The sequence below is a fragment of the Marmota marmota genome, unplaced genomic scaffold (assembly GCF_001458135.2).
Source record: "Marmota marmota marmota unplaced genomic scaffold, marMar, whole genome shotgun sequence".
Lineage (NCBI taxonomy): Eukaryota > Metazoa > Chordata > Mammalia > Rodentia > Sciuridae > Marmota > Marmota marmota.
This window is the reverse complement of record NW_026000196.1, coordinates 7859674-7882378: the sequence shown is the minus strand read 5'-3', so window position 1 is coordinate 7882378 and position 22705 is coordinate 7859674. Positions and strand designations below refer to the sequence as shown.

Below are 22705 nucleotides of genomic sequence, written 5' to 3'. Positions count from 1 at the left end.
AGATGTGGTGTTCCAGCAAACTCACACTCTTACAAATGGTCATTGCATTTGTTTAATTTGTTCTTTTGTAAATGCCTAAATATATAGATATTGAATAAACAGGTTGACTAAACTGGATTTGAATACTTACAAGCATAACATGGTGGTACAAGCTTGGCCTCTTGTTATATACCCTGACTTTAGCACTACCTCTTTTATAAGCAGATGGTATGATTTTAGACGAGTTGTCATACCTTTGATTTTCTTAATACATTAAATGGAATAATAATAGTACTTTTTTCGCAAAGTTGCTCTAAGTATTAAATGAGAAAATATATTTTAAAAACTTAGTACCACTAAGTAAAAACTCAGTTACTATTATTCTATGACCTATGTCTCCTTACTTGTTTTTTTTTTAATATTTATTTTTAGTTATAGGTGAACACAATGTCTTTATTTCATTTTATGTGGTGCTGAGGGTTGAACCCAGTGCCCCACACATGTTAGGCTCTACCTCTGAGCCACAACCGCAGCCTGTCTCCTTACTTGTTAAATGGGCATAACAAATAATTCCAAACTCATTGAGTTATGGTGAAAAATCAAGTAGATTATCCATGTAAAGTTCACTGTGCATGGTAAACTCTCCATATATGTTGGCTGGATTTTTTCAAGATATGTTTACCAGGTGGTATTGGAATTAAATTATCCAGTCACTCAGTTTATCCTTCAGTTGAACACTGCTCATAGTTATGGGGATGTAAGGATTATACAGCCCTAAATTATTGTATTCCACATCATATGTTGTTTAATTTATACTCATAACATGCTGTTGGTCGATGACAGGAGCATTGATGTGCAGATATTTTCACTGGATCTTTAAAATGCATTCATCTGATCAAAATTCTCATACACCACATCAAGATGTCTCTAGTGTTTTGAAAACCAATGTTAAAAAGAGAATATTCAGTGATGATTACATTCAAGTTGATTTTCATTTTGGGAAAATAAACACTATCCTCACAAGCAATGTGTTTTTGTATGTGAAGAAGTACTTGCAAATCAAAATACACACACCATCTCCTTTACCTCATCTTTTGGAAACAAATTAAGAAATAAATAAACATAAAGTATCAGATGAAATAATTCCACTTAATAGGTCTGAAAAGCAAGGTTTAATTTCATTATTTAATTTCAATCTGAAATCAAATGTTAAAAAACATGTGCCAGTTATTAAATGGAATGTTGTAAAACTTGTCTGAATGGATTATGAATATTACTGAAGGTTACAATAAATTACTTTTATATTCTAGTTTATCATACTCTATTAATCACAGATAAAATATTTTCACCTGAATTCACTTTTTATTTTCATAATAAATATTACTACATATTTTGAAAAGCCCTAAGTCGACTTTTAAAATTTTAGATGACTATAGAATGAGTTTATAGGAAAAAGGCTGGGAACAACTCAATTTTATAAAACAAAAAAAACCCAAAGAATCAGAATTCATGTAATTAGACCTAGACTGTTAATTCTTGAAAAATTTAGAACATAAGCCTTTAAGTTTGAGTATAAGTTTTAAGTATGGTAATCACTATTAGCACTCTCCTCTAGCCCTGTATTTATCTCCAGGAGAACATCCTTTTGGGAGAGTCTTAAGTTTGTTCTGAAATATGCCTGCAACATGCAATAATCACACCCCCCTAAGGTTCATAATTTACCCTACAATAAAGGGTCTTAAAGTCTCATTCATGGTCCACATAGCGAGTTAGCCCCCTGCCACCTTCCCCTCTATCATCCCAACATTGTGCTGTTCTCTTTTTGGGGCAAACACATTCAATTGTGTGTTTCAAACTTTTTTGATATATTTTGTTGTAATCTATCTGTATGGATTTTACAGAATTAGTATATTCAGTGGAATATGCATTTCAACTCTAACTCCAAGCCTAGGCACTTATACTAATTTGTAGATATTAGAAATATCTACTTAACTTACTGAACTTTTCACAACCTCAGATATTTGACTTATAAAATAAACTTATTTTCCAATGGAGATAAGAATAAAGAACTTAGTCACAGGGGATGAATGAATAGACAAAACAAGAAGGAGATCCCACATGCTCTGATGATGACAATACACCATGAGCCAAGACATGCTTAACTCAGCCCTCTGTCCCTGAACTGTAGGTCTGTCTGCTCATCCTTCTACCTTTGCTGGTTATATGAACAGCCTATCAGGAATCCCACACAGGAAGTGCCCAACATCTGGAGATTCCTTCCCTTTCCCCAACTCTACCTTGCTACTCATAACAACATATCACCTCCATGTCTGTGCACAACACCATGATAGGGAACAAGGATCTACTCTCACCAATGAATTGAGAAATAGAAGTAAAATAAACTAGATATATGGTTAGTTATTCCCAATGTTGTCATGGGAATGATTCCCACTCCATCAGTTGGCAGTATCTCTGGAAGTGTTCCTTCCCAGTGAAGCAAAGAGGAAAGAATGTTTCAATGAAACAACATATCTCTGCTCTTCCTTTTGAAAATCAGCTCCCAAAAGAGAAACGTTAAACAAAACATCCCCACCCCTTCATACACATGCCAAACTCTCCAAGTTCTACACACACTCCATTTTAGAAATGTAATTGGATATTACATGACTTCGTCTAATATGTTTTCCATAAGTTGGAAAAGAGAAAAAGTCAAGTGGATAGAATTTATAGGAACTTCACCAAAGGAAAGCCTCACAAATCCATTGAAAATCTCTTCTGGACTTTCTCTATAGGAGGCAGCATTGATTACAGAGTGTATAATATTTCTTATATGATAAACCTGTTTCTTGAAAGACTATTAGTATGATGAGATCCTCTGAGAATTCTCCTTAAAGTAGAAGCCAAAATTGAGCTTTTCATTTTTAATGGAAAGAAGTACATATATGTTGATTGATTTTTAAGGGGCCCTACTATATTGGACCATGGATGACTATTTCTTTGGAAATCCAAGTTAAATGTGAAAGGTCCAGCAGAAGTTAATAAAGGACACAGGTCAAACAGACCACAGTTCCCCTAGTTACTCAAGTTCAAAACTTTGACATTCCATTTAACTTCCCTTCCTATTCTTTCGTAGCCCTGACTTGACAATTTTTATTTTTAATATTTTTCATGCCAATCCTTTCAATGACACACACTAACACAAACAGTCTGCTGAGTGTTTAATTATGTCCCCCAATTCCTATGATGAAGTCCTAACCCTCAATGTTAAATGAGGCCCTGGGTAGGACCCTGTTCTGGTAAGATTAGTGTTGCTACAAGAGGAGACCCTGGAGAGTCCCCTCTTATTCCATTCCACACATTTTCACACTGAGAAAAGACCATCTGAAAACTCAATGTGAAGACAGCTAACCTCAAACTAGGAAAAGAGAGCCCTCACCAGAAGCAGAATGCTGCAAAATTTGATCTTGGACTTCCCAGCCTCCAGAACTTCAAGAAAATAAATTTCCATTGTTTGAGCCACCCAGTCTATGTTATCTGTAATGGAAGTCTGAGCTGTCTAAGATAAGCCCAATGGCAATGTTTCAGAACCACTGCTATAATGTTTTATGACAAATTTCAACAAATCCTCAAAAAAAGCCCTGTGAGTAAAGTTTTATTGCTGATGAAGACTTTAATGTTGTAAGGGGTGAAATTATTCCCTCTAAACACTCAGAGATAAAGATGACAAAACCAGAACTTAAGCCTTATCCTGTTTCAAAGGCATATTCCCTCCATGCTGCTTTGGACATTATCTCCCTAAGCCAAGCCCTTCCTTGAGTGACTGACTGGGTTTACAGGTCTTCCTCACAGATATCTATCACTCTTGTTAACTTTTATTAATTTTGTCTTCTTGCCAAGTGCTGAAAAATCATTTTTCTCACTTTACTTCCATTGCTTTAGTTTATTTAATGCACTGCAAAGGGTTTCTAGACAAGGCCTGAATCCTCAACCTGTCTTTTAATGTATGTCCCAAATCACAGCCCCTTAATTCAAATGTATCCCCATTTTCCAATTCGCCTCACAGCACCAAATGTATCCCACATTCTTGTCTTCCTGATTTTATTTACCATATATCCTTTCCTGGAAAATATTTTTCTCCCATCTATTCTACAGAAATTCTACTCATAATTTGAGGCCAAATTCAATTCAACCAACTGAATAAAGCTTTCTTTATGTCAATCTATAGTAATCCTAAACTTAGAACTCTTCCAGACATTTTTTGAAATTTAGTTTTTATTATCAGTTGTGTATTTTCCCTTTTTGTCTTATATTTAGAAAGTTTTTTCCCCAAATGAATAAATTAAATAATCAATTAAAAGGAAAAACATAGAAAGATTCACTAACTGTGTATACAAATCTCCAACCAACCAACCAGTAAACCTACCACTCAATCAATAGTTACTAAACACTTACTATGATTTAGGCTTTGCAAAACAGGAATGTCACTGAATAAAAATATATTCTTTCTCTTGGGTATATTTTATAGCTAAGTCCAATCCTCCAAAGACAGTCAAAATGGTAGAACAATTCAATGAATACATAGTGTTATTGCTGCTATGTTCTTCAAAGGAAGCCAAAAATTTTTGAAGACAATATCACGTTTTTTTTTTCCACCAATAATGCCAAGAAGAGGTCATGATTATGGTAGTTACTTAAAGCACTGGAGGACAGCACGGTATGGCTGAAACCATGTGGACAACAGATAGAACTGAATTGAAATGTCATTTCCATCCCTTTCCTCATTTTGTTCCCTTAGGACATTACTTAACTTTTATAAACCATCTTTTTTTCTATTTAAAATTTTCATCATAGAGTTTGGTTCATAGTAAATGCTTAAAGAAATGTATTCACATCTCCCAATTGCTGTCTGTATTCATTGGAAATCATTAGTAGACCTTGTTATTCCTTCACCCTTACTCTTCCAATGTCCACTGCTACCTCAACTTTTCTCTGCTTCAAAGATGAGAAACATGTGTAACTGGTTTAAAATCACATCAAATTCTTAGCTGGGCTTTGAGTGAAGCAAAGAGGAAACAAAGAAACAAAAAACTTGGAGGAGATGTTTTAGAATGAAGGTATTAGTGAACAGAAATATTGCATACCAATCACTTTTCATCCTATTCATCACCGCTTACAGGAAGAGATATATCTGTTGAACTTAAAAAGAAAAATGAGACAGCCTATCCTATAGATGCATTTTAATAATTTGGAAAATATATAATTAGACAAAACATCAGGTATCAATGGATATCTTGGGGTGGCACACTTGATTAGAGAATCCATCATTTCACTGAGTATCCGTTAAGCCTATTTTAGGAGTCTTTTGGATCAGGGGATAGAACAGATCATTATAAAACTGAAAATAAAATCCCATTAGTTTTTTAAAATAATGCCTGAATGACTGGGGACCAATGTTGTTCTATTATTTCCAATGGGAGGTTAATTTGAGCTGATACTTAAGGCTCTGCTCAGCATTATGTTTGGAAGAGTGCAATTTAATTGCTGTGAGGCAGCATAGATTTGTGAAAATAAATCATGTCAAACACATTTGATTACTTTTTAAAATTATATTGCTATTGGCCTAGCTAGAAGAGGAAACAAGTAGATTTAATACAAGTGGAGTTTTAAAAGTTGTCTGACAATATTGCTTATCTGTGTTAAGCATATGGGTAGGTTTTAGGTAGGTTCATGAGTGAAGAGTCAAGTGGTAATAGACAATGGGTGCCAGGGTTGGAAATGTAGAAAGAAATGTAGCAATCCTTTGGAATGGTTGGAAAAATGCAAAATGCAAGGAATGGAAGACTCTAGTGCCAGACAGATTTAAGGTCAAATATTAGCACAGCCAATTACCAAATTTGTGACAAGTCACAACCTTTCCAAACCTCAATTTTCTCATCTATAAAACAAGGTTTTATAAGATTTTCTTTTCTAGGGTTGCTAAGAAGAGTGAAAATGGAGGATTTTTCTTTGAAGAGTATAGCTTGGGGCCCAACCTACAGAAGTTTTACATGTGATGGCTCCCACTAATTTACAGAGACCTTACTACAAAGTGACTCTCCCTCATCACACAGGACTCTAGGAAACTTGAGGGAAGGGAATGCTCCAGTGTCCTCTCAAGACTCTGGCGATACTGAGGTCCAAACTCTGCTGTGTCCTCTTGCCCTTGGTATCTTACCTGTTTCTAGGGTTGCTGTCTCTGTAAATGCCTGTTAAAGAGTTCATCACTGAAAACTCAGCTTAATTCTTTGGAAACATGAATCTTGAGAAACTTTAAACTCTTTGCAAAGATCCTAAGATAAAAATGCCAATGACATCAATGAAAAACTTTTAGGAAATGACTTCTGCAGTACTCTGTTCTCTAGTGAGGTAAAGATATTATGGGCATCCACCTCATCACCCTCTTCTGTTTTAATTCTGTGCATAGTTCTAGCACTACGGTATATATTTTTCTTGTTTACTTAATGTGTGTTCTTGTTTATTTACTACCTTTCATAAGGATGTAGGTACACCCTATGAACATAAATGCCATCCCCCCATTTTGTTTATTGGTGTATTCTAAGAGTTGTTTTCTCTTGGAGTTACTGGTCCAGGTACAATTGCCAGCTCATTGTAGAAATCCAGATATACATTTATTGAATGAATTAATAGCTGATGACATAAAATAAAAGTCAACAAATGGTAGCTCACTGGTCCAGTGCAGCTTGTAATGGGTTTTGAATACCTTAAAAATACAGCCACATTCATTTATTTCCTATTTCCTATGTTTGCTTTTCTGTTGTAGTGACAGAGTATGTGTCCCTGTGACCCATAAAGTCTAAATATTTACTATCTGGCATTTAGAGAAAATTATTGCCTGCCCCTGGTTTAGAAAATGGGTAGCAAAAATGTCACATCATCATCATCATCATCAACCTCAGAGCAGTTATCACAAATGTCCTCTATGGAACAGATATATTAGGTACTTCTATTTGCTCTCTTAACAGTCTTTGCAAGATGGGTCTTATTTCTGCTGCCTTGCACATGAGAAAACTGACACCCAGAGAAGTCACATCTATAAAGACATAGAGCTGAGTGGTATCTTAGCTCAAATTCACCCCTATCCTCCACCCGCAACCTGTCTGACTCTAAAGCTTTTGATCTTTATACCAATCTAAGCTACTAACATTTTTACCACAGGCATTTTAAGTGAGGCTCAGAAAGTCATTTAAATTGTCAGTGTTTCCATTTCCTTGTCTTTTATGGATCTAGGGTATGAATAATTTCAAAGAAATACAAAATAAAACAAAATTTAAAAAGCAAAAATAAAAAAATACCCCAGCCTAGTTTTGTAAATTTGGTTACCATGAATTGTCACTCTTTATTATATTTCTTTGTTTGTTTTTAATGAAAGGGATTACAGAGGCAATATGTACTCTTTTCTTTTTCACACTTACTGATGGCATTAAAATAGAGAAAGTGTTAGGAAACCCATATAGAAGCATTTCACAGGAGAAATTTGGAAAGATTAGGCAATTGGGCATCAAAGTGGAATGTGAAATTTAATGTGGATAATTGATACGCTTGGGTAGAAATAATGCCCAGGCTAAGTACAATTTAAACGGTGCTTAATTAGTTAATATGGTAGAGAAAGAAGATCTGTGTGTATTTCAGAAATGAACATTTATATTTTGGGTTCAGTGTGCTGCAGTGATGGGAAAAGCTAAAATACTGTGAGATTGTGTTCAGAGGCCTGTGCTGTCAGTCCTGGGATATGTGCCTTTTGTAAGGCACAGATTAGAACACACTAGGGCATCTGGTCCAATTCTGGACTCATTAGGTAACAAAAAAGACAGGAAGTCTGTTTCCAGGAACTAGAAATGACTGCCAACAGTTTGAAGACTGTTCAGTTAGTGAAGAGAACATTAAAAGACAGACCTGAAGCCGAGCCTCCTGAACAAAAGCTTTACAGACCCACTGGAATGGGGCTCCTGCCTTCTTTAGCTTCACTCCACGGTGCCCCCTTCCCTGCTGCCCTCCTGGGAGGCAGCCCTCTGCCCATCAGATAGGCTCAGCCATGTTTGCATGACCAGAATACCTGCCCTCCTATGCAGGGCTACAGCCCAACATACAGAAGGTACTATTATATTCGTGTGTCTGTTTTGCTGCTGAAAAACAAACTTATTGGCGTTTGGGGTCTCTGTCTTATTTACATAAACATTACTGGGCCCTATACTTCCCTTCCTGCAGAAAAGAATCTTCTTTCTACCCTTTTGCTTTCTCCTTTTCTTTCTCTGAAGGAGGAAGGGAGGCTAAGTATAGCTACAACATTAATTATGAAAGAGATCAGGGAAGGACAAAGATAGAAAAATCAGGCAGCATGTTTATAGAAGACTTTTTCCTGGGGAAAGAACATTAGGAATGGAGTAGAGGAGAACATTGAAATTAGAGGACAGGGTCTGTTACAAAGCATTGCGGTGGATTGAAAATGGGGCCTCAATTTCTAAAGTATAGAAATACATATTTAAGTTGACTTTTAATAAGTCATGGCTATTGAAGTGTGTGTGTTTTTTTTTAAATACAATGTACTCTTGCTTTGGACTGCATGGGCTTTGAAATTATAACATTAGAGTTACAACATTAGTATTAGATTGATACGCATGGTGCCCTGGGAGAGAGCTAGACACATTATAAAGATTAAAGTAATTTTTGAATAAATTAGTGAACAAGAAAGAAGAACAGGGTGATGCAAACTAGAGAGTGATCTGATAGGAGGCTGGACTATGGTCCAACAATCTTCCAAGTATTTCAGGATGCATAATAAATTCTTTGCATGATCTTTAAAGTGTTTCCTTCAGGGCACATAACTCACCAGGAGATCATTGGGCTCCTTTAGTTCTGTGGTAAAGAGAGAGGAGCTAAAGTGCATGGGACAGGGAGTGTAGTTTTCTTCTTTTTCTCCTTCCTTCCTCTCCCTCCTCACTTCCTCTTTCCTTTCTTTCACCAAGGAGCAATTAAAAGAAATCCACTAGGATTAAATTAATCACAGAAGAGTTATAAAGTAGACATAGATAAGTGGAGAGGGTCCTAATTAATCAGCACTGACCCACATTTAGCATGGACTTGGTAGAGGGAAGTGAGACAATGTATGTGTCCTTCCTTGAATTCACACATGAAAACCAGAGGCATGGGCAGCAGAAAAGAGGGATCACTGTGTTTATAGACAGTTGAAATTTTACTCTAGTCAACAAATTTACATCAAACACCAGCTTTGAGGCACAAGTGTGATAAATGTGATTGCTATGTCCACTTCCTCTGAGGAACATAAAGGGTTGGAGAGTAAGGGTGTATAGAAACACAGAATTAGTTATGAGGCAACCAGAAATACAACTCAGGTTCTAGAGGAGGCTAAAGTCACATTTCATTGCTGACAGGGATCAAGTAACTCAAGGCCTATGTGATACTGGAAACAGAACTAGAAAGTCAAGCATAGTTGGGTGTCTGTGGGCTGAGATGAGACAGAGAGCTGCATAAGTCAAAGACAGGGATGGGAATCACGGTACAGTTTCAGCAGATAACAAAGGTAAATTATCTGTGGAATTAAAGCAGTTTAAACTTTGGAAAACTTGGGTTAAATGTTGCCTTATCAAAGCCCTATAGACAAACAGGAGCCTAAATGGAGTGAGACATGAGCGGAGAGATAGGGTCTTTAAGAAACTAAGATTTGGTTGTTTAAATAGCATAGCTCACAGACCCTGAATGTCCAGTGTAACCTTGCAGATCAGGCATGGGTTAACAAAGGCCTCTGCTATGGAACAAGGTCATGACCTTTTCAATAGCAGTCTGAAAGTCAATATAACTTACAAAAAGAGAAAACCTCTTATTGATGTCTCTACGCTTTAGTGCCTTTCCAGACTACTGAGACATAAACAGATTCTCTCTAAGGAGAGATAGGCAGGAACTTTTGCATGAGGGACCCCTGCTCAGTCTCCTTCCTATTTGGGAGCTTCCTTGTCTGATATATCCCAGCAGGTGTGCAATCAGTCTGCAATCCAAGTATTTTAAGCAGTGTGCTCACCACTTTAAACTTTTGGATTATTGAAATTTAGGGTTATCACTCAAATAAAGTTAAGTAGTTTAATGATCTTCCCAATGGCCTTGCCTCCCACATCCCACCATGCGTCTCTACTCTCCCCAGAAATTCAGCTAGGGAACTTAAACTGCTTTTAGGAAGAGGAGATGGAGGAAATTGACCTGATCAAGCAATTTGACTGATTTAAGACTGCAAAGATGAATTCTGAGAATGGTATTGTCCTACCAGTTCTGAAGCCAGAGAATGGGGAGTAGGGGGATAATCCAAATCCTGCACAGTGAATTAGTGGCAGGGACCTGTGCACCTGTTATTGTTGCTGCTCACTATTGCTCTAATGGCAGTTATCCTTATCGCCCACACACAACAGAGAAGCCACAAAGAAAACTGCTCTCATATGCTACCCTTGGGTATTGCTGCTCACATGTCTCTCACAGCTCCGATCTATGGGCTTCTTGGGCAAGAGGATAAACTAGAGTGTTCAATACTGAAATGTGGCAATTCACAGCTCTTTGGTTTATGATCAAGCTGATTATCAGTTTCTTGGTGATTTATACTTACTTTATCTTTCTTTGGTCCTTAGCAAACACAGGATAGTTGTTGGCTGACATGCAGCTCATAATTAGGAATGAAAATTGTATGAATCTTATTCTCTAAAGTCTTGTGGGAGAGAAGACAGCTTGGTGGATCTGTTGTTTCATTTGTAAGGTGGTGTTAGGAAGTATAAATCTCTGTAAAAATTTAAGAGAACAGAAAGGAAGAGGAAAGTAAAACCAGAAAAAAAGAATAATTGATAAGTTTTAAATGATTAGTTGTGGTTCTTCAAGTAGAAATCTGTTATTTTTCCCTATTGCATTCTAGTTTCTGTGTCTAGTTAACCTGTTCATAGTAATAAAAATCTATATGTAGAAGCATCTCCTACTTAAAATACATTTTAAGAGTACTTTTTATATTTCCCTGAGTTTTCTGAAATACGTTGCATTAAAGATTGCTTCCAATTTTTATGTCCTCATGCACTTTGATAATGAAATCTGATCCCTCTGTCTTATGGTGTCAGTGGTAGCAAGAGTGGTGTATCCTCTCTACAGATCTTCCATTTCTGGGGCATCCCTGTCATTTCTAGCCCAGGTGTCTCTCAAGAACACTGAAGTGCCAGTATTATAAGGGGTGCCAAACACTGAACCAAACCTTTTTAGGTTCACATTGCTGCATAAAGGAACTGAAGTACAGTGGGGTCCCCTGGAGGGTTTCATTTCATGATGTGCAGATTAACATCTCTCCCAGGTCTGGATATGGTACATGTCAATGTCACCTTCATTTCATGTGACATTCTGCCTACTCTAAATTATAGCTGAGCTGAATATATCATTAAAATTTACTGTTTATACTTTATATAGCTCAGAATATCCCTGAGAAATATTAAAGATAAATAAACAACTGACCAAGACTTAGGAAAGAGAAAGTGGAGAAGAAAGGTGGCATTGAAAAACAGCCTATGGATGTCTCTAACATGTTCAGCTTTTAGATTTAATGGGAAGGACTCCCAGACCTGAACAATCAACACATTTGATTCAGGAGCCCACAACTTGGATTTTAACCATCCCAAAGCAATCATTGCTAAGATTTGGAACAACCTTTTTTTTTTTTTAAGTCTAAAATTGTTAAATTTTAGATAAAGCACTAGAACTCCAAGGTTAAAGTGGGGATCTAAATTCCTTGATTAAGTTAAAATCCCAGAGTCTAAGGTTGATTCCAGGGCCTGGGTTAGATCAGAGTGCTTCCATTTATTAAGTATTTGATTTGGGACAAGTTGTTTTTAGCACTGTATTCGGCAGAGATTTTTGCATTGTTTTTACCTTGTAAAAGGAGAGATTATAATATAACATAACCTGACTTTTGTGACTCTTTGCCTATGGAATACTTAAGGAAATTTCCTGACATAAGGTAAGTGTGCAAATATTAATTATTAGTATTAAGGCAAAATAAAAAAAATGCCAAAATGACAAAATGATTCAGAAGGAGAAATTGAAAAAAATGCAAGTGAAGTTTTGGAAGGTGTTGCAAAGGAAAGTTAGGTGAAATGTGATAAGAACTGGAAAACATGGCTAGGAGTGAACATCACATTTTTTTTTTTTTTGGTACCAGGGATTGAACTCAGAGGCACTCAACCACTGAACCATATCCCCAGCCCTATTTTGTATTTTATTTAGAGACAGGGTCTCACTGAATTGCTTAGCACCTGCTGTTGCTGAGACTGGCTTCAAACTTGCATTTCTTGTGTCTCAGCCTCCCTCCCGAGCCACTGGGATTACAGGTATGCACCACCACACCTGTAGGAAAACACTTCTTGTGTATATTAGTTTCTATCTCGTGACCTCCATTTCTGCCAAAAAAAAATTATACATCAGGGTCAAAAATTATGGGTTCACGTGATCAGCATGAAAATCATAATTTCTTTTGCTTAACCTCTTAAACCCAAGACACTATCTAATGGATTTGTATGCTAAGCAATAAAGTTCCACATAATCCCACAAAGAAGGACTCCAAACAAGGTTGCTATAGTTCTGTGGGTCATTGTGAACATAATGAGCCCACTTAGTTCCTTTGTAACAATTCTTATTGAAACCCTTGTTTTGAGGTTCTCAGCTTGTTTTTTGTAGATGTTTCCCAGAACCTCCCCATTTCACTGATTGGCTTTTTGACACAAAGAGCAAAAATCACCTCAGCCAAGTTGGAAAATGAAGAGTTGGATTTTGGGTAAGAGGTTCTTTAGTTCCTCTATCAATTCCTACTTCAGAGATCTTTTTTCTCTTACTATTACCATACCCCAGAGAAAGGGTATTCAGCATAACAGCTAGCTTTCAGACAGTGTCTCTGGAATAATTAAAAACCTAACTCATTATACGAATAGGAGAAGCAGTATTAAATTTTCTGCATGTGAACAAAGCAACCAGGGATCTTATTATGGAAGTCAGGCTGATGCTTGATCCACTGGAAAACCATCTTGTGATAAGGAAGAGGCAGATGGTTCAGCTCAACAAAGGGACAGTTAGAACAAATCTTTCAAATCACAGGGTGATGTAAGAATCAGATGAGAGTTTGGCTAGTTAGAATTGTGAATGGAAAACAAGGTTTGAAAAATCTGAGGTACTGTTAATGGTCAGAGAAGGGGTGTAGAGCCCTGTAACTGCAGGAGGCCAGAAAAACAGGAGCTATTTATTTTTATTTTTTGTAAATTGTATTTCATAAATATGTCTTTGAACAGGAAAATAAATGAACAAGAGAACAATTGTGATCTCACCAAAATATTACTTTTGTTTTGTCTCATCCCCCACTCTCTAAATCTAAGCATTGCTGCATAAAGAAAACTCAAATCCCTGCATCTCATACTCCTAAAAAACTTGGCCTCTAGGCTGACTGCCTAATGAAATAAATAGTCCATGCCCCATACCCCTTTCCCTGCACCAATAGTTTTTTTTTTTTTTTCTCTCCAAAGAGAATAGCAACAACAACAAAAGTTCATGGGAATGACTTTCTGGGAAACATAACATCAATATTTAGTAAGTAATGGAACAAATATAGTGAGAAAAAACCTGTAAGCATTTGAGAATACAGGAATAATGATCAGCAAGGAAAATTGCATGTCTGTAAGAGGGAGATCATGTTCCACTTGCTTGATAACTTTTTCTTCCCCCAATCAAATTTCAACAACAATGCCTGGGAAATTCAGCTGCAGCTAGAGAGAAAATAACTCTATATAGTTTTGAGATCTACTTAGCTCCAGGTCTCTGATGCATGACAAGCACTTTACATAGAGTAAGTTGATTAACACCAGTTATGCACAGGCATGAGGGCTAAAGATAAAGCTGAAAGACAGTTGCAGTCTTAACCACAACAATATCAAAGCATCCTGGCAGTGACGGTTGAAATTCATCAGGGATAAAGCCTTCTCTGCATTATTTTCTATGTCCATGGAGTATAGTAAATTTCTCAGTGAAACCAGACTCCATTCTGAAACTTTTCACTGGGATCACTGGAGTTCATTCATTGACTCATTCCTCCTACCTCTTCTCTCTTTCTTCCTCTTTCATCTTTATTTTCTTCCTCCATCTTATTCTCCATTCATTCTTTTTAATCTTCGATGATGCTAGTAAGACATCAGAAAAGCATAAAATGTTGAACTTAGCCAACTGTTTTTGAGTATGGTGTTAATCAGCTTTCTGCTACTATAACACATGTTTGAAATACTTTTAAAAAGAAAGGTTTATTTTGTCTTACAGGTTTGAATGTTTTAATCCCTGAGTAAATAGTCCTGTTGCTTTGAGCATGTGGGAGCACAGCCTACCATGGTGAGAGTGGGTAGTAGAGGAAGAATCTCACCTAGTGGTCTGGTGTAAAGGAGAGGAGGAGACAGGGTCTCTTGTCCTCAATGACCTATGACTTCCCAATGGGCCCCAGTTCTTAAAGGTTTCACCACCTCCTGATAACTGGAGATCAAGCCTTGAACACATGGACTTTGGGGACATTCTAAAGCCAAACTATAATGAGTATCAACATTAAAATGTATAACTTGTGTGAACTTGAGTGAGGTAATTAGTCTTTTGTTTCTTGATTGGTTGGAAATACTAATGCCCATTCAGCAAGGTGTGAAGTTTAGGACAGTGAGTGTCAAATGTGTGGCACATGCTTGTGCTCTTTGTTTCCATGCCACCACTTTTCAGCTCTCTGAATACTGAAGAGCAAATAATTTTGCCAATTTATTCACTAGATTTCTCATCTAACTTCTAAATGTTGGGTGGCTTCAGGGCCCGATCCAGAGCCCCAGTTTCTGCTTATCTATCGTGTATCCTGACAATACTGTATTAGGCTTAAATAGCAAATAAATACACAGATTCCTGTCAAATCACTATCTCCAGTCTTGACGTCTCCCAGAGCCCCATACTTACCTGTCCAGTTGCCTCTGTGACAATTTCTTTTGGATAACTCTAATTCAACTTGACCTTTCTGGTCCATCTCCCAATCTTGTACTTATTCCCTCTTTGAAATTTCATCTAGATAAATAACACTACTAGCTAACAAATTATCAAGCTGAATACCTGTAGATAATTTTTTACTTCTTCACTTTCATTATATTCCATTTCTATTATTTATATCTTAAATAATCCATTTATATTTGTGAATCAGCACTGTCACATATTCATTCTCTCCTCTGTAAATGATTGACTATCCATCCCTTTACAAAGAACATATGGGGCTAAAAACAGGAGTTGTCTTCCCTGGGCAAGGGGCCACTTTCAGTACGTGGCCATGTGTGTAAAATACGAATAGTTTCTAAACTGTGTTCTTTTGCTCTGGCGGGGACTCAAATAGGCAATAATTATCTGTAGCACTGCTTTTCTCAGACAAGTATTAAGGACAGCAACGTGATTGAGAGCAAATTTCAGGGGTGGTTATAATGAAAAGTCCTGGAAAAATAAGCTGGGTAAGAAAGGAAATAAAGAAGTAAAAATCAGGAGGGACAATGAAAAGGTGATAGAGTCCATGAAATAGAGGTTTTAGCAGAGGTGGGAATTGCTAGGGTCAAGGTTCAAGATACAAGATGCTAGAAAGAAAAGACGTGCTTGAAAAGGAGCTTATGGAGTGATGAGATGATTAGGAATAATTAAAAAAAAAGTTCCTGGGTATGACCATGTTCCTGAATGGCTAAGATGGATGAGAGAGGTTCAGTCCATGGTCAGTTGACTCCATTGCTCTGGGACCAAGATGAAGCAGAACATCATAACAGAAGGCTGTGCTGGAGGAGAGAGAGAACTTAAGGGGTCAGGAACAAAATTTACTCCCCAAAGGCATTTCCCCAGTGATCTACTTCCTCCAATCATAGTCCAACTGCCTGTAGTTACTGTCCAGTAATCCATTCAAATTATTAATTCATCAAATGTATTAGTCTACTGATTAGGTTATACATCTCATAAAAGTCGTTTCACCTCTGAACAATCTTGAATTGACTAACATAAACTTTTGTGTGTACACATCAAATCCCGACCCCAACAGAGGAAGAGCAGCCACAATTTGTGGTAGTATCCTAGAGAAGTTTTCTATACAGCTAAAAATCCAGTGTGGGTTGACTAAATTAATGAACGAATAACAGCTATTATTTCATTTCTTTAAAATTTCATTATGTGATAAGACAATGGATAATACAATCAATTATTTCTTTGAAGGAGTTTACAGGAGATCTTAGTTTTATGTACAGTGTCCCCACATAATCACAGTACAATACAGCAAAGTCTCACAAACATGCTCTAGTTGTTACAGGAACACAGGAAATGATCGAGTAACTTTTTCAGGGTGGTGTAGAGTCCTGGTATCTGCCAGAGAAAGTTGCCTAGAGAAAAAAAAATGGTGGAAACATGGTTTTCTCTTTGTTCAGATATGTTCACATATGCATTTTCACTCCCTGTGCCTTGCTTGGCACAGTTAAGAATGCACTTGCAATACAGAAACTTTTGAATCTGAGGTAATTCTGTTTGTCCATTTTGGGTTTTGTTTGTGAATATATATAAAACTCATTGCCTAATCCAAAGTCTCAAAGTGTTTCCACTATGTGTTCTTCTAGTAGGTTTGTAGTTCCAGGTCTTCTATTTAGGTCTTTGATCCATTTTGAGTGGATTCTTTGTATAGGGAACTACTGAGGAAACTGTAGGGAGGTTCTTTTAAAAAACTAAAATTAGAATGATCATATGATTCAGCTATCCTACCTCTGAGTATATGCTGTGATTTGGTTCTGGAATGTCCCTAAAGGGTTCACGGATTCAGGGCTTGATTTCCAGTGCAGCAGTATTCAGAGGTGGGGCCCTTGGGGAGGTGATTGGATAAAGGGCTCTGACATCATGAATGGAATTGATTTGTGGGGAGGGATATTATTATAAAAATTTTCACTCTTTGATTTCTGGCCACCATGAGCTAAGCAGCTTTTCTCCAACTTGCACTTCCCCATGAACTACTGCCTTGATGCAGCCTACAAGCAACATGGCCAAGCAACTACGGACAGCAACCTCTAAAATGATGAACCAAAATAAAAATTTTCTCTCTTTAATATGTTATTCTCAGGTATTTGTCACAGTGACAGAAAGTTGACTAACATAGCACTAGCTAAGATGTGGACTCAAACTATATGTCTATAAAGATTTAGAGGATGAAGAAAATATGACATATATACAAAATTGAATACTATTGAGACATAAAAATACTATTGAGACATAAAGAAGAGTAAAATCCTGTCATTGCAGCAAAATGCATGAAACTGAAGGACACATTCAATGAAATCAGCCACACATGGAAAGGTGAAAACTACATGTTTTCTCCCATATGTGGAAGCTAAAAAGTTGATCTCTATGTTGAGGAGTGGTTACTAGAGGTTGATAAGGGAGAAGAGGGGTGGATAAAGGAAGATTGGATTTCATCAGTGCATCCTGTGTTTATGTGTGTGGAAATATCATGCTGAATCCAATTAATATGTAACATACATGCTAATAAAAAGTAAAATATTAAAGAGAATGATTGCACTTGGATGAAAAGGATATTAGCACATAGAACGCATTATGAAGTCCTTCTGGATTGTGTTAAGTCAAAGAGAAAGTAAAGAAAATGTGGAGCAGGATTTGGGAAATAAGGACACTGATAATAATGACACTAAACCCAAAGGTACAAAACTGTTGAAACAGTGGCCAAAAGGGAATGTGATTGCATCATCCAAATGTTTACCAGGTGAAAAGAGAAGGTGTGAGACATCCTAACACACTCAGAGACCTTACACACCACAGAGCTGACACTGAAATTAAGACCAAGGAACATTCTCATGGCCCTGGGACAACTCTGTGTGAATTTGGAAGTGTCAGTGGAGGTGTCAAGCAATAACACATGAGTTGGCGAAGATGATTTTGTTCTAAAGGAGGTGCTTGAGAATGAGATGCTGTCATCATCGTCATCATTATTTTAATTTCAGTTTAGTTCCCATGCCTTGCAGCCCTAACAATAGAAAAACAATTAATGAGGAGGGTCCTTACTGGACTAAAAATTTAAAAAGCTATGAAGATAGTACTTCCCCAGGATCTTGTTTTCTTTCCAGTTGTAAAGAAGCTAATTGTTTTCAGATTCATGATCTCTTCAAATGGAAATGTAAAGAAAGATCATCAGAGGTGAGTGCTGTTGAAACTGCAAAAGTAAAATAAAATTTGACTAATAAGACTGTGATATTTTCCCTGGAGCATGAGCTTTATTCTGTTTTCCCAACTTAAGGACATGAGAAATCAATTTATAGACTCTGAGAATCATTGAATGTTAAGCTATGAGGCCCCACAGATCAAGTCTATCCCCTTGTTTTATAGATGAAAGGATTGAAGTCTGGAAAGATTCAGTGACTTGCCGAAAATTATTCATTGAGTTGACTGATGAACATCAGAACAGGTGCACTTGGGATGAGAATACCTCCATGTAGGTTTAGCTGCTATATGAAATTATTCTGCACCCTTGAGCAATAGGCAAGTTTTTAGTTTCCTGAATGAAAATGAAATATAGACCAATTTTGTTTAGACCTTACTTCAAACATATACACTGAAGGTATGCAGAACTGACTGTTTTCTGGTTTGCAAAGACATTATCTAAGCTAGGTAGATATCCCTCTCTTTTCTGGGAAATCTTAATCTGGCAAAGGGGCTGATTGTTTTGAGCTGGAAAAGATGTCAACTATTTTGCATATGTGATAAAGGAGGCCCAGAGAAACAAGAGAATAAATAGTGCAGGGGGTCCTGGGGCCTTTGGCTTCTTGCTTAGTCCTTTCCATTCCATAATGTGAGATCATTTGTATATAAGAAACTAGAGCTGAAAAAAATTAGCTTTTTCCCATTTGCATATGGAGCTCAACTTCTAAAATTATATTCTCAAAAGTCAGCATGATTCTTCTTGGCAGCTTGTCCTTAACTGCCAAAGGTTCAGGTAGGAAGGTGCATTTACAGATCCTGCTGGTCCTGTAGGTATCTACAGAGCCTCCTTTCTCACCTCTTGCCTCTTTTCAACTGCCTGTCACTCAGAGCCTGGAAAAAAATGTTTAGTTTCATTTAAAAATTTGCTATTATGCTTGTTGTACATTTGTTTGCATTGACTGCTGTTTTTTAAAATATATTGCGTTAAGATATCACTTGTCTTGATTGCTGAGGGTTCCTCCCTCCCCCTTGAATGTTTTGTGCTGGAGGTTTAGATTGTATAGAACTCTATGCTTCTCTTGACTTTCTGTAGCCTTTGATATCACTCTGTCAACATTCAAATAAAGATGGTTATATCGCACCCATTTTCCAGATGGTTCTGCCCTCTGTTTCCATTTGCATTAGGCAATGGATTTTTACAGTCATGTACATAGCTGGTATTTTAGTCAGCATTTTGTCAGTGTGACCAAAATCACTGACATGAACACCTTACAGATGGAAAAGTTTATTTTGGCTCATAGTTTCAGAAGTTCAGCACAGGGTCAGCTGACTTCATAGATCTGGGTGGATGTGAGGTAGAGCATCATGGCCCATGGGCATGGCAGAGAAAAGCAGCTCAGTTTGTGGCAGCCGGGAAGCAGAGAGAACATCAGTACAAGGAGCCAGGGATAACATAATCCCCAAGGACATGCCCCCAGTGACCTACTTCCTCCATTCACACCTTACCTGATCACAGTTAATCCATTCAAATTATTAATCTATCAAATGGGAAAATTCTCTGATTAGAATACAGCCCTCATAATCTGATCATTTCATCTCTGAATATTTCTGCACTGTCTCACAGGTGAACTTTTAGGGGACGTTTCATACCCAATCTGTAACAGGTAAGGGATTTTTATGTTTTTCTCTTATGTATCCAGATGTAGGTAATAAAAACACAATTAATATTCATTGACCTAATAAATAAAAGTGACCAAACTCTACAATTTTCAGTGTTTCTGACCTACTAACATTTTATGTAAATCCCCTCAAAATGAGTCTTGATTCAGTGCCCTAACCAATTTCTAGCATTTCTTGGAGAATGGAGCTTTTTCTTGGCTGGTGAAGAAAGAATGCTAAGTGGATGAAGGGAACAATGGTGATTTTCAAACAAGCTGCTCTAATGTTAGGGTTAGTTGAAGAATAGCTCAAATGTTTTTGTAACTGCTTTGTGAAATCTTCACTTTCTAATCATCCTTAAGCTCTAAGACATTTATTTTGGGCCCATGGCATTTTCTTCTCCCATCCTCCCAGACTCATTTGAGATGCGATTTGGGGTCTGTTGCGGTCAGTATTTCCACAGTTCAGTTAATAGGCTGTGATTTCTCTCACTTACTAGCCTTGGCTAGCTTTGCCCATGTTTCTAGACATAAAATTCTTTATTCATTTATCTGGCAATAGTGATAGGTACCACGAACATCTTGGTAAAGATTAAATAAGAATGTATAGAAATGAACTTTTAATGCAAACAACAACAACAACAAAAAGACACAAATTTAAGAGTGTATAATTACTAATTCCATACAAAAGCCAAAACTTCAAATTTTAATTATATATGAACAAATCAGGGGTCAACATTATACGTCTCAAATGATTGAATCATGTTCTTGGCCTTTCTAAACTGATATTGGGTGTTCCATTACGCATTTATTTCTTACATTGATTGACCTTGAAGAAGATTCATGTGCCTAAAAGGCACCTCTTGGGGAAAATTTCATGGGGGGCAGGCACTGTCTGACTCTTCTACTCTCTTGGCAGGTCCAGCATCCTCAGATCCTAAGGCCGGAGATTTCACTTCCATTGTTAAAAGAACAAGTACCACTAGGGATCCTCAAATCATGCTGTGATCTTTCTGCCTCTTGCATTATCAACAAAGATAAATATTCTGCTGTGGGACTTTAGCTGACAGTTCAGGTGGTTATTTGCCAAGAAGCAATGTCCCCAGCTCTGTTCTTATGAAGTTCTTTCAGATTCTGCAGGGTTAACAGGAAGGCTATCTGGTTGGTTTTCTTTCCTTCTGAAATGCTGAAGATGAGAGTCGAACTTAAGCAGGAAGCAAAAATAAAGTGAGAAAGGAGTCATCATTTTCACATCAGATATTTGCCCTCAGCCAGAACGACTTTTCAGTTGTTGGACAAGTCTTGAGCTGAGACAATCCAGAGAAGCTCAAATTTTCCTGGATGCCTCTGAAATAAAGCTTGCTTATGGGTAAGGAAACAGTTTGTGAGATCAAGGATTAAGGAGTCTTGGGTTGTAGGGGGTTGTGAGGCCTTAGAAATGTTCCCCAGGACGTTGAGTCAGCCATTTAATAACCTACTTCTTTTCAGCATATTCTTCCTTCTTACATTTACTCTGGTACTATTCCTCAAGGCACTGGTCTGTACTCACATGCTTTTCCTGATTATCACATGAAGATTGGGAGGAACGTTTCCATAATGTTCTTATTATCCCTTTTTTAGAGATGCAACTACTGAGGCACAGCAACGTTAATTCCTTGTCCAAGATATCTTGTTGTCTATAAATAGCAGAGCCACATTTTGAATGCAGGTAATGGGGTTCCAGGTCTATGCATTCATTCTGATTTCTTCAAATAAATAACATAAATATGTTGTATATTGTGTGTGTGATTTTTTTCATAAAATTCCTAGTAAGAAGTTGGTCTAATACAATCTACTCCATCATCAGAAAATTTCCTGTGAAATGATTTTACATGTGGTTTTAACCATGTAGCTTCCACCTTCAATACCTCTTTTTCTGATCCTGGTTTTACAGCCTTCCTATTCATTCCATGAACTCTCAAATCTTCTTTCAATGCACTGCTAAGCCTGGCAGATTTGGTTTTAGTTCCTTGCACTTAAAACCATGATTGATGTGAAATGTTATGGAGATTATAAAAGGTAGTACTCTTTTGAAATCAAGTTTTTGAATACAGAGCATGTAGCAAGGAGTTCATTTTTCTGAATTTTGGAGGTATCATTGTACTTAATATACAGACTTTAAAACTAGACAGTATGGATTTGAAGGTTTAATTCCAGGCTCTGCCTGTTAGCTGTGTTATTGAGGCAAGATGTCTCTGCCAGTTTTCTTATCTTAAAGTAAGGATAATGATACCATCTATCGCATATCCTCATTTCTGAGCATTTTATGATATGTTAGGGTTCTCTAGAGAACAGACCAATATATATATAATTTTGTATAATACAGACAGATAACAGGTAGATAGAAAGGTATTGTGTGAATTGGCTCATATAATTAAGGAAGCCATGGGGTCCTAAAATCTGCCATATGCAAGTTGGAGAACCAGAAAGCGAGTGTTAATGCAATGAGGTCAACACCTGAAAACTGCTGAAGAAATGGGGATAAACATGCTCCTGGGCTAAGGCTGAATGCCTAAGAATTTGGAGTATAAAAGCAGAAGATGGAGTGAGTGAGAGCAAATTTACTCTTCCTCTGCCTCTGTGTTGTATCTGGGCTCTCGACATACTACATATTGCCCACCTATCATTATGATGAGGGCAGTTTCTGCTCAGTCTATTGAATCTGGTGGTAATCTCTTCCACAAACACTCTACAGACACATCCAGAAAACATGTTTTACTAGC

The 22705-nt window shown here is 37.2% G+C and overlaps 1 protein-coding gene across 1 annotated transcript in view; it reads left to right on the top strand.

Moving 5' to 3' along the window:
• The window catches only part of Agbl1 (AGBL carboxypeptidase 1), a gene marked incomplete at its 5' end in the record, with an annotated part of 696476 nt that overhangs the window by 501141 nt on the left and 172630 nt on the right, over positions 1–22705 (top strand). Inside the window, one exon of the mRNA XM_048790140.1 lies at positions 10897–10920. Coding sequence (XP_048646097.1) covers positions 10897–10920 — 24 coding nt within the window. The remainder of the gene's footprint in view (positions 1–10896; positions 10921–22705) is intronic.